The following is a 12,103-nucleotide window of genomic DNA, read 5'->3' on the forward strand; positions in this document are numbered from 1 at the left end:
GGTGTGTATGGGGGGGGGGGGGGGGGGGCTCCACTCAGCTCTGCACAGTGTGTGTTCAGCCCACTGATGGATTACAAAGTGTGAGGAGCTCCTGTTGGAACGACACTGACGTCCTGAGGTAAGGAACTAAATGATTCATTTAAACTGCAGCTTCAGAACTCCACATTTATCTGTGATTGAAAAGCTGCTGCGTTTATAAAACATTCTTTAGTTATGGAGCAGAGCTCCTCCTGCAGAGCTGAACACACACTTCTGTACATTGATCAGACTGCAGGGTCGTGTCAGTCTGACGACCGTCACACATTTTAACACAACATTGAATTAAAACACAGGAAATGTTCATTATTATTCACATGTATTATTAGTAAAGAGAATCTGCTGAAAGAATATAGAAAGTTTTCCAGATCAAACAAGTCTCTGACTGAAATTGTTGAATTTTGTTGAGTTTTTGCAAGATTTAATGGTTTAATGAAACTTTATAAACCTTAAAAATGTTCTAGAAACTTTAAAAATGTGGTCAGATAATCTCTTCAGATACATAGAATTACTCCTCATGGAGAAAAACTTTGATTAAAATATGATGAATATGTAAATATATTTTTGAAAATATACAATAAAAACAATTACAATTAATTTTTTTAAATAATGAAGAGTTATCAGGATTAGTTTAGAGCAAAGGTTTTTAAAGTGGGAGGATAATTCCTCTGACAGAGTCTGAACCAGGCTGCAGACCCCACAGGACCCCCCCAGGACCCCCCAGGACCTTCCAGGTCTCATGATGCACCGGCTTCATCTGTCACTCTTCCTGTTTTTCTTACAATAAGAAAAAGTAAGAAAAGAAAAAGAAGAATAAATGCTTTTAATTTGACATGTTCAGTAAATCCTCATATTAAGTCTGTAACTGTTAAAGCTCAAGCTCATTTTAGTATTATTGTTGATCTCTGTTACACTAACAAGTCACACATTGTGTGTTTGCTGAAATAATTATGTCTTCTGTGTTCCACTTATTTATCGTAAAATGTATGCTGGGAAAAGGAGTCCCCCTGACCCCCCAAGCTACTAAAGTCACTTCAAACACACACATATATATATGTGTGTGTTTGGGGGTTAGGGTTAGTCTATAATATATATATATAACTCATTCAATATTTCCTTATGTTCGTAATAACTTACAAAAGATATAAAATGAGTCTTTATTTCAAGGTTAAATTATCGCCATTAGATGAAACAAGTTCTTATCAAGTGCAGCATTAAACTACCTTCACAGTCATATATCAATGAAAGCTACAAAATTACTTCAAAATGCACATTTCACATTGTTTTATGATGAAAACCCACAATTTCAATAGATGTTTTATAATGTAAAATCTATATATAATCTGAAATGTAGTATGGCAAAAATAGGTTACGCTAAAATGATTGTTTAATTATTTTTACAGTCAACAAAAACATCCTAATTTCCATAGAATGTATAAAGAACATTAAAAATGGTTCAATCCCGTCAGAGTAATTGGCGTGATCTTTCACTTATCAGAAATAAATATGATCACTGCTCAGTTTTATACTCCAATTCATTAATAGAGTTCTTTCCACTAACTTTAAATGTATTTGAAGAGATTTTACATAACATAACTAGTTCATAAGCTCCCTATGAAGGGTTAAATCTGTGGTGTGTCTGTGTGAGCAGTGATGGATTGGCAGGTTTATTACCTGAAGTGAGATATTTTACACATGAGATATTAAGCTCAGCAATAAATCAGCTTTCATGTGACAATACAATGACATTACAGGAAACTTTAACAAGCACAGCAGCTTGAAGTTATTTTGAAATACTATTAGAAGGAGCAATGAAACACTGATGGCTGTATTACTTGTTCGTGAATTGAAAGAGTTTTATTAGACATTCAGAGGGAAACCCAGGCGTGACGGTCAATGACAGGATGGTATTCAGTGGAAAACTCTGCAGACCTGTGGATTAAACAATTTGTCCATTTTCTTTGACCCAGTCGCTGTAGATCTCATAAATCCTTGTAGTGGACGGGCTCAGTCCCAGTTTGTCTCTCTGGTAATGAGGACGTTTCTTTGTCTTTCACGATGTTTAAAGTTGCAAGTCGCTGCTTTATTTTCAACACAATTCGTCCACGGTGACGGAAGGCTAACATCGGCTAATGCTACAGCTAACAGCTGAAGTTAACAACTAACAATTCAATTCAAGTCAAATGTTACCAAGTCCTCTTATTATCAGTGACTTGGAGTTATTTCCCCTGTAAAGTCAGGGGCGAATCTCAGCAGTCGTTGGTTTTCGGGCTTGTTTTCTAAAGTGTAGTTGTTTATTTGAGCTTAGCTTAGCCGCCGGTACGTAAGCCTCCTGATTCTCTCCCAGTTCTCCACACAGCGAAGCACCGCCCATCCCCCCTTTCCTTTCACTAACCCACCTGCTCTCACAAACATGCACAATCAATAACGCCTCGGTCCGTCAGAGAGAGCCACAATAAGCTGGAAAAAGTGGCCAAATATGGTAAAAACCTATAATAGAGTGGGAGGCACAGGAGCAGTCTACACTAAACACAAGACGTGCTCACCATGCTGACCTGATGCAGCACACTGTCACTAAAAGACTTGTTCATGAGGCTTACAGACATCGGCTCCACCATGTCCAAACACAATGAGACCAGCAGAGGAAGTGGAAGTAGCCACACATCCATCAGTGCTGCGATTCAACTTGGTGGATGAGTTTGATCGAACTCGACTGACAGAGTCAGGATACGTCACAACTAATGCACTGAATTCCCCACGCATGTTGAAATACCTCATGAGTGATAGAGGAGATGCCCAGTATTCCCTTGTAATGGATGAGAGTACGTCTGTCAAGCAGCTGTGTGGTAATCTGCTTCTTCAGTGTTACACTGAACTAAACTATCTCCACCTTTTTAGGGATGTTAACTCATTGACACAGTCTCAGAGGAGGCTAGTGCTTCCACTTCGGCCAGATTTCTACAGAGATGCATTGGATTAAGTACGGAGATGTGTATGTATGTATGTGTGTGTGTGTGTGTGTGTGTGTGTGTGTGTGTGTGTGTGTGTGTGTGTGTGTGTGTGTGTGTGTGTGTGTGTGTGTGTCGGTCGGTCGGTCGGTCGGTCGGTCGGTCGGTCGGTGGGTGGGTGGGTGGGTGGGTGGGTGTGTGTGTGTGTGTGTGTGTGTGTGTGTGTGTGTGTGTGTATGTCGGTCGGTCGGTCGGTCGGTCGGTCGGTGGGTGGGTGGGTGGGTGGGTGTGTGTGTGTGTGTGTGTGTGTGTGTGTGTGTGTGTGTGTGTGTGTGTGTGTGTGTGTGTGTGTGTGTGTGTATATATATATATATATACAGGATTACTATTGCAACAACACATCATCAGGAGGGTAAAACTAACCTGTCTCACGACGGTCTAAACCCAGCTCACGTTCCCTATTAGTGGGTGAACAATCCAACGCTTGGTGAATTCTGCTTCACAATGATAGGAAGAGCCGACGTATATATATGTGTATATATATATATATGTATGTATATAATAGCTTGCTTCTATCGTGAAATCTGACCACAGTAAGTGGGCACACAGCTGCTTCCACCTCTCTGTATGAACCCATGTCTGGATAAGACTGTTGTCGTGTCTCTCACTGATGTTGAACTTCTGACCTGCTGTGGTCTCCTCTGCGTGCCTCAGGCTCCATCATGACTGCGAAGTGGCTCACCACCGTGTGGATTGTCACCTTGATGCTGTCCGACCTGAGTCGAGGTCAGAGCAGGAGGAGGAAAGGACAGAGAGACGACAACCAGGTCTTCAATGAGGCCAAAAGTAAGTGATATTAAAGAATCGTTCACTGATGCAGACGGTGAAACTCGGTCGGGTCGGTGTGACTGTTCCTCTAAGGTGACAAGGTTCTGGGTTTGAGGACAGTAAACAGGTGACCATAGAGCAGAATTTGAAAAAACCACAGAGCAGTATGGTACGCACATTTAGGAGCCAATTCATCCACTCTGTTCTTATATTAAACAACTTTTTCAGGACTTCTGGGAGAACCCAGCAGCACTGCTTACTTTATTGTACTGTCAGGAGGACAGTTCTGTTAATTCAGAAAACTACAGAAGTCATTTTGCAGTACATAAAGGTGTTCCTTTACAGTACCCCTAACAGTCTGGCACAGGAACAGTCTGGCACAGGAACTGTCTAGTACAGGAACAGTCTGGCACAGGAACAGTCTGGTACAGGAGAAGTCTGGCACAGGAACAGTCTGGTACAGGAGAAGTCTGGCACAGGAAGAGGATGGTAAAGGAACAGTCTAGTACAGGTACAATCTGATACAGGAACACTGGTGCAGGACCAGTCTGGCACACTAACAGGCTGGCACAGGAACAGTCTTGTAAAACGAACAGTCTAGTACAGGAACAGTCTGGTACAAGAACAGTCTGGTACAGAAACCGTCTGGTATAGGACCAGTCGAGTACAGGACCAGTCTGGTACAGGAACAGACTGGTACAGGAACAGTCTGGTACAGAAACCATCTGGTATAGGACCAGGCAAGTACAGAAACAGTCTGGTACAGGAACAGTCAGGCACAGGACCAGTCTGGTACATGAACAGTCTTGTAAAGGAACAGTCTGGTACAGGAACAGTCTAGTACATGAACAGTCTGGTACAGGAACAGTCTGGTACAGGACAGTCTAGTACATGAACAGACTGGTACAGGAACAGTCTGGTACAGGACAGTCTAGTCCATGAACAGACTGGTACAGGACGGCTCCATGTTGGAAGGGTCTGTACACAATTCCTGGAAGCTGGAAACATCCCAGTTCTTGCATCCTCACTGGACATGTCCCCCATTGAGCATGTTTGGACGCTCTGGATCGGCGTAGACGACAGTGTGTTCCACTTCCTGCCAACATCCAGCAACTTGGCACAGCCATTGAAGAGTGGACCAACATTCCACAGGCCACAAATCAACAACCTGATCAACTCGATGCCAAGGAGACGTGTTGCACTGTGTGAGGCGTATGGTGGTCACACCAGATACTGACTGGCTTTCTGAGTAAAATATTGCTATAATGACTTTTAAATTTACACTTTAAAGTTTTTCTTTGTTGTGGTCACAGTGCACGTGATGAAACTGTCTGGAATTTTGCAAGATCAAACAATTAGTTCTGAAAATGACCTCCATCTCAACATAAAGTCAATTTTTATGAAACATTCTTGTGCAAAATGCAATGAAAGTTAAAATTAAAAACTAAAAACTGTTATAAATCCTATAAAGCACATTTCTTTGTGGTTTGCCGGCCGGATTGGAGCCTTTAGAGGCTGGTTTTGGCCCACGGGCCTGATGTAAAGTGAAAGGTTCTTATCGGTCCCCTCGTCCGAGGTTCTACTGGTCACATGTTTTCGACGGCTTTGAGAAAACTGTGCATGATTGTTTTGGGACATATTCTTTGAAAGTTGAGACCGTCCAAAATCAATCGCAACATGTAGACAGATGTTCTGTGTTTTGTGAGATTTTCATGTCACTTCGCACCTCCACTCCTCAGGTCATTTAAAATCCGGCCCTCCATTTGAGAGGGTGATGATGAAACTGCCCTCAATGAAGAATCAGAGGTGGTCAGAGCTTTAAGTGGAAAAGAGTTAGAACCTGTCCTCCCCTGAGAGACCTGCTGTCAGTCTCTCATACAAATATGAGACAAAAACATGATATTCAGCAGCACGAACAGACATTATGTACAACACATGTTCAGTGTAAGATAAGGCGCCTTGTCCATTATAGTAGTGTGAGATTAAATAAAAGAAAAAAACATAAATACATGTTACTGTAAGTACTTGCATATTTATTTGAATATTGGCAGATCTTTAAAAATTCCCTGAAAAAATCAAAGGAAAGAATGAGAGAGAGAGATGAGTGGACGTCACTACACACCATCCTGAATAAGAAATACTTTTATTGTCCCTGTGGGGATTTTATGTATATTTTTAATCAGCCTGTACATTATTACATGTAGTGGGTGAAATTTAAGTGTTATTGTGAAAAAAGATGCTGCAGTGAATCCATTTGAAAATTGATAGAGAGGCACCTGGGGGCATGTAGAACAAGAACGTGGTGCAATTTGCTGAACGCAATTCGATTTTTTAGGGATTTTTTTAAATCTGCCTTGACAGTGATATTCGGGGTGATTTTAGTGTGTGAATCCACTTGAAAATGGACACAGCAGTACCTGGGGTCATGTAGGAGTGGACAGGACAGGAATGTGTTGCAGTTTGATGAAAACAATTTCATTTGAAGTTTTAGGAAAAGTTCTTCCTGTACAGTAATATAACGTATTTAAGTGTGTAACTGTGAAAACTGTTGACGCTGTCGATGATCAGGTCAATATGAGCCACAGACAGTAGAGTGTACACTATTTAAAAAAATGAACATAGGCTGCTCCCATCAAATTTAAAAAGAAAAAATACATTTGTACACATACAGTATATAAGCACATGTGTCCGTGTTGTAACAGGGCGTGAATTTCACTGTGGGATTACTTTGTTTTTTCTTTCTTTCTTTTTTTTTTAGAAAACATTTATTTTAAACATGGCTTCTGTGGAGGGGCGACGGACGGGTGGGAGAGGGTGAAAGAAGGAGAGAGGGCAAGCGAATTACTGCAGAAATACACAAACACGGAGTGTTTTATCTTTGTTCATAAAGTACTTGCTGATTGTCATTCTTGCCAAAACTTCCCAGCGTGTTTGGAAGGCCTATTCAGGAACTTAGACTGGGACAACAAAGGAATCGTCATAGACGGAGAATACGTTAGCCACCTACGTTTTGCAGACGACATCATACTTGTGAGCTGACGCCTCAGAAGAACGGCAAGAAATGCTACACATACTGAAAGATAAAAACTTAAAAGTGGGACTGAAAATGAACAAATAGATAACTCAGGTCAGGTTTGACACATCAGAAGGTGAAAGTAGACAACATGTCTCTCCAAATAGTGGACAAATATGTTGACCAGGTTCAAGAAGTCAGCTGCAGAGACATTGACAACACAAACCAAGTAAAGCGGCGTATTGCCTTAGGATGGACTTCGTTTGGCCAAATGAAGGACATCTTCAAAAACCTCAAGCTACCACTGAGTCTCAAAGGAAAAGCTTTTGATGCTGCATTACACCTACAATAATATATAAGCTGTGAAACTAAAACCTAACAAAAGTCCTACATCAGAAACTCCAGACAACACAAAGGGCCATGGTCAACAATCTAATCCTGCTGGGCATCACCTGGAGACACAGAAAACCCCAACCAGTGGATCAGAGAGCAAATCAGAGTGAAAGACATCATAGTGTGCATCAAACAACAAGTGGAAATGGGCGGGCCACATAGCGAGAAGGACGGACAACCGATGGACAAAACAGCTGACAGAATGGGAACCAAGAGGAATAGATGTGGACGAAGACAAAACTCGCTGGCGAGACGATCTAAATGGACTGATGGTATCACCTGGGGAAGGACGGCTCAAGACATAAAACATGGAAAAATCAGGAGAAGGCCTACGTCCAGAAGTGGACTGTCTTAAGGCTGTAATGAAAGAATGAATGATTGTGATTCTGAGGAGAGGACATTTCCCTCTGAGGACTGGTCAGCCACGGGGCGCGGCAGAGCGGAGTTACGTGATGCACATGATTGCATCACCCATGTATTGTCGGCATGAAGCTCGTTTACACGTAAAAATCCATAAATTAGCCTCATTGTTTAAGCTAGTAGCATCAAAGCACGTGAAAAAAGTAGCAGCTTGTCGTCCGGAAATTAAGGAAGTGGGTCAAATTTAAAAGTGTCCACATAAAGCACTGAGATCTGTCTCCTGAAAAACCATGGACGCTCTCTGAACCCTGCTGCTCCTGATTGTTGACCCCAGTCTCTCGTCTGTCCTTCCTGCCCAGCATTGATCTGCCCGGTGGAGGTCATGTTCATCGTGGACAGTTCGGAGAAAGCCAAGTCTCAGCTGTTTGAGGAGCAGAAGGCGTTTGTCCTGCGCTTCAGCAGCAGGCTCATGCAGCTGCACGCCGCCGGCTGGAGGCTCCGTGTCCGTCTCGCCGCCATCCAGTATAGCAGCATCGTGTCAGTGGAGCACAACTTCAGAGACTGGCAGGACCTGGACGTCTTCCAGAGCCGGGTGGCTTCCATGGCTTTCATTGGCCAGGGCACCTACACCGCCTACGCCATCACCAACTCCACCCAGCTCTTTACTCGGGAGACGTCCTCCACCAGTCTGCGAGTTGCTCTGCTGATGATGGATGGCGTGGACCACCCGCGCAGCCCCAGCGCCGTGGCGGCGGCTGCAGAGGCCAAACAGAACAACATCCGGGTGTTCACCATCAGGCTGACCGCTTTGCCCCGAGACGGCGCCATGGGGACCAAGCTGCGATCCATCGCCACCGCCCCTCCACAGCAGCACGTCCTCAGCCTGACTGACGGCCAGCTGGAACAGCGGCTCTTCACTGAACTGGTCAGTAGTCTGATTGTTCTCTACACGTGTACTCACCACTGCTCTCATGTTATGCCGATGACACTGTATTAATTAGGAAGAGAGAAAAGGTGTGCCATATATTTTCTTACATTTTCATTTTATCATGAAGCAGTAAGTGGAACACATTTCTCACTGAAAATGATCCAAACTATGAGTTTCTTTAATTTCCTTTAACTTATGTGAGATATGTCAAACAGATTAGGCAATCTGGCTGCAGCAGAAATAGAAAACATGATGGAGTGTTGCCTTGAAGCAGAAAGGACTGCTGGACATGAGACCAAGCTTTTGTGGAGTGACAGTTGGATGTGGATGAAGGTCATTTCCCCTCGCTGGTCTGGCTTTAACAGGAACTTGATCAGTGTTTTGCACACGAGCAGCTGAAGGCTCTTGGACAATCTGCAGGGTTTTCTCATAATAAATGTTTCTTTTCTTTCAGAATGCAGTTGTTAAAACTGGGGTAAGTAAAGAGTTGGTTTCTTTTCTTTTCTTTTCCTTTTTATAACCCAAACTCATTCCTGGAATGATTTTCTGGGTTTTGTTCATTTGTTAAAATTTGTTTAAAACTAATTGAATCAGACTAAACGATCAACTTTAATTGTCTAATTCATTTTGTTTGCAGTGTCCACAGCCTAAGACGTGTTTGTGTGAGCGGGGGGAGCGGGGACACGCTGGAAGTCCAGTAAGTAAAGACGCAAGCAAACTCCTGTTGTGTGTCACATTAATATTGTAAGAGCATCAATTATGAAATCAGTCAGTCAGATAAAACTCCTTCAACTGCAGAAATGTGAGCATCACATGGCTCACATTTGTGGTCAAAAGTAGGTAAAGTAAGATCAAACCAGCCACGACATTAACAGTACCATTAGTGACAGAAACTCAAATGTAAACTTTTAGGTCCATGAACATCTCGGCACACTTTACTGCAAGTGATCATTGATTCGAATACTTCCTCTAACCACGGCGGTTTAAGAGTTAAAGGTGTGTCAAGTATTCTGCTGGTTTTTTGTTTTTGATAAAAATGTCAAACATTTTACATGCATTGTGATGTACAAATTGTATTGCATTTGGCACAAGGGCTGCTGAATATTGAATGGTGTAATAGAGCGTTGCAGAAATATGGTATTTTTGTCGACAATCATGAAGTTAGTGTCACTATGGTTCTTGAGACAAAAAGCCAGTGATAGCAATCATTTATTTCATTTCCTGAACCGAAATGTAAATATTTATTGAGGCGTCTCGCTGCTCCGAATTCTCAACTAGAAAGGACGTCACTTCCTTGGAAAGAGGAAGTTGTTGTTGTTGTTGTTGTTGTTGTTGTTGTTGTTGTGTCCAGTTTGTGGTAAACTACATGTCATGAAGCAGTCTGGACTCTTCCAGTGAAGCTGCTGTCCTCGTTCTTTCCTGCTATGAAGACTTTAGGCTGCACAGAACTTCATCATTACAGGACAATCACTGGCAGAGCTTCAGGAACAAGTCATCAAAAACCTCCACATGTTGTCAATTCAACATGAAAAGAACTGTTGCAGTGTGTGCAGACATGTTGAAAACTCAACCTGGAGTCTAGTCTGGTTAAAATGTTTTGATAAAATGTCTCAGACTTCACCAGTTCATTCACCATCCAGTAACCCTCCATGAGCCACAACCATCAACATTAGTTGACAAAACGAAAGTCAATGTCAGTTTGTGGGCTGAAGTGTCGCACTCCGGACGTGACCAACTTCACAAAGAAAACTGACGGTTGAGGACAAATGAAAAGTCACTGAGACGGTCAAAGTTTAAATATTTTTGTTGCTTATTGTCTTTGAAAATCATTACATTTCAGTGACAGTCTTGCTAAAAGCTAGTTAGCTTGTTAGCTTCTCTCGCTAAGAGCTAATAGTCACCATAGCAGTGTGTTGTATTTCCACTGGCCTCCAGCCCAGTGGTTATTCTGTGCACGAGCTTCAAAACCTGAACTTCACAGAGGGCTTTGTTATCGTTACGTATCCAGGCTTTGTCTTAGCGTCGGCTAACGGACCAGCAGCGCTCGCTAGCAGGTGCGTCAGCCCTGTTTTCTAAAGCGCATTGGGTCAAAGATGTGAGCGAGCAGGAAACGTTTCCCACAATGCAAGTGTAGCAGGTGGCGAGAGGCTGCGACTGAACCCCTCAGAAAGAAACAAAGGTCAAGGATGGAGGATTAGACCTGAGCAAACACGTCGAGCTGAGAACCTGCGGCTCTGAGGGCAGGTTTATCTTGGACCGGGGTTACAGACAGGGCGCACCCGGGATGACCCACCTCACTTCTGCCCCCTTGGTGCTCCAGTCCAAACTAAAGAGGGGCCCAAATCTTCTCGTTTTCCCTTCACTTTCATCTAGGGGAAACCAGGCGAGCCAGGGTCCGATGGAGCTCCAGGCCCAAAGGGGTCTCGCGTAAGTCTCTTATTGTTTTCATAATCCAGTGCTGGTGACAACAAAAAAAATCCATGTGGTTTTGTGTGACGGGATGTTTTGTCCGGGCCCGGTCACTGTAGGGGGAACCAGGCATCAATGGACGTCCAGGAATGGAGGGCCTTGAGGTACTCGTCACTTCTTTTCTCTGCCGTCTCTTTACAGGGATTTACAAGCCCTCCTGGCCGCCATTGTGCTTCCTCACATATTCCACTTTGTAAAGCACACATGACACTGCAGTCAGTGTTTTATTGATTTGCTATGTCGGAAGAATTCAGGATGTTTTTGAAAATAAAACTCAGAGGTTATTTAAAGCCTCCAGTCTGCTGAAAGTAGGACAAAGATTGTAAATCCGACGTAGAAAGTTACGACAAGATAACAAAAGACTGTCAAAGCTGTGATGGATGGTTCCGACGACACGAGTCTGAACCATCGGCTCTGGAGCCGGGTTCGACTCTTCCGCCTCTTGGTTGGTCCTGGAAGCTCTTCAGAGGAGAAAATCTTTTCACAGCTTCAGGAAATCATTTAATAATTTTTTTTTAACAATCTTCTCTGCTGCCGTTCACAGGACCTGATAAATGTTTGCTTTTATGATAAATTAGATTATTCTAAAAACCAATTGGAACACTAACATTGGACAAATACACCCAGTGAAAAGCCTTAAAGAAAATTAGAATTTGAGTCTAGCTAAAGGGATAAAAGTGGTTAAGTGTGAGGCCTAAAATAAATAAATAGCTATAACAAGACATTCTTCTCAAAAGTGTAGTTCCACAGTTCTATTTAATATAGCAAAACCAAATATAAAAGCTTCCACATGTTTTGCGGCTTCAGATCAAGGCTATTTGGTGGAAAAGGACACAAACGGCTCTTTTAACGACCCCGTCTCACAGCAGCTCATCAAATGGTGACACAATTTAATCTGTTGATTCGTGTTCAGTTACACGTTTTGCCCCTTTTTTTGTGTTACACATAAGGAATTTCAAACTAATACATTTCAATGATCTTTGGTGTCTGGGTCACACCTGATCCCTATTAGACAGCATACTGTACACGCTGTGATGGTTTGGTCTTTCTTTTCGTCCAACAATCAGGCATTAAAAGATTTTACTGTCCTGCCAGTCCACACTAAAGACTATAGAGTTCCATATAAAG

At 42.7% G+C, this 12,103-nt stretch overlaps 1 protein-coding gene across 1 annotated transcript in view; it reads left to right on the top strand.

Moving 5' to 3' along the window:
* Nucleotides 1-44: 44 nt before the first annotated feature.
* col28a1a (collagen, type XXVIII, alpha 1a) overlaps nucleotides 45-12,103 on the top strand; it is a 59,283-nt gene continuing 47,224 nt past the window's right edge. The window contains exons 1-7 of the mRNA XM_080485518.1: nucleotides 45-118; nucleotides 3,699-3,830; nucleotides 7,938-8,503; nucleotides 8,961-8,981; nucleotides 9,144-9,203; nucleotides 10,880-10,933; nucleotides 11,035-11,079. Of these exons, the coding sequence (XP_080341644.1) occupies nucleotides 3,707-3,830; nucleotides 7,938-8,503; nucleotides 8,961-8,981; nucleotides 9,144-9,203; nucleotides 10,880-10,933; nucleotides 11,035-11,079 (870 nt within the window). The 5' untranslated portion in view covers nucleotides 45-118; nucleotides 3,699-3,706. The remainder of the gene's footprint in view (nucleotides 119-3,698; nucleotides 3,831-7,937; nucleotides 8,504-8,960; nucleotides 8,982-9,143; nucleotides 9,204-10,879; nucleotides 10,934-11,034; nucleotides 11,080-12,103) is intronic.

Source organism: Lipophrys pholis (genome assembly GCF_963383615.2).
Source record: "Lipophrys pholis genome assembly, chromosome: 17".
Classification (NCBI taxonomy): Eukaryota; Metazoa; Chordata; class Actinopteri; order Blenniiformes; family Blenniidae; genus Lipophrys; species Lipophrys pholis.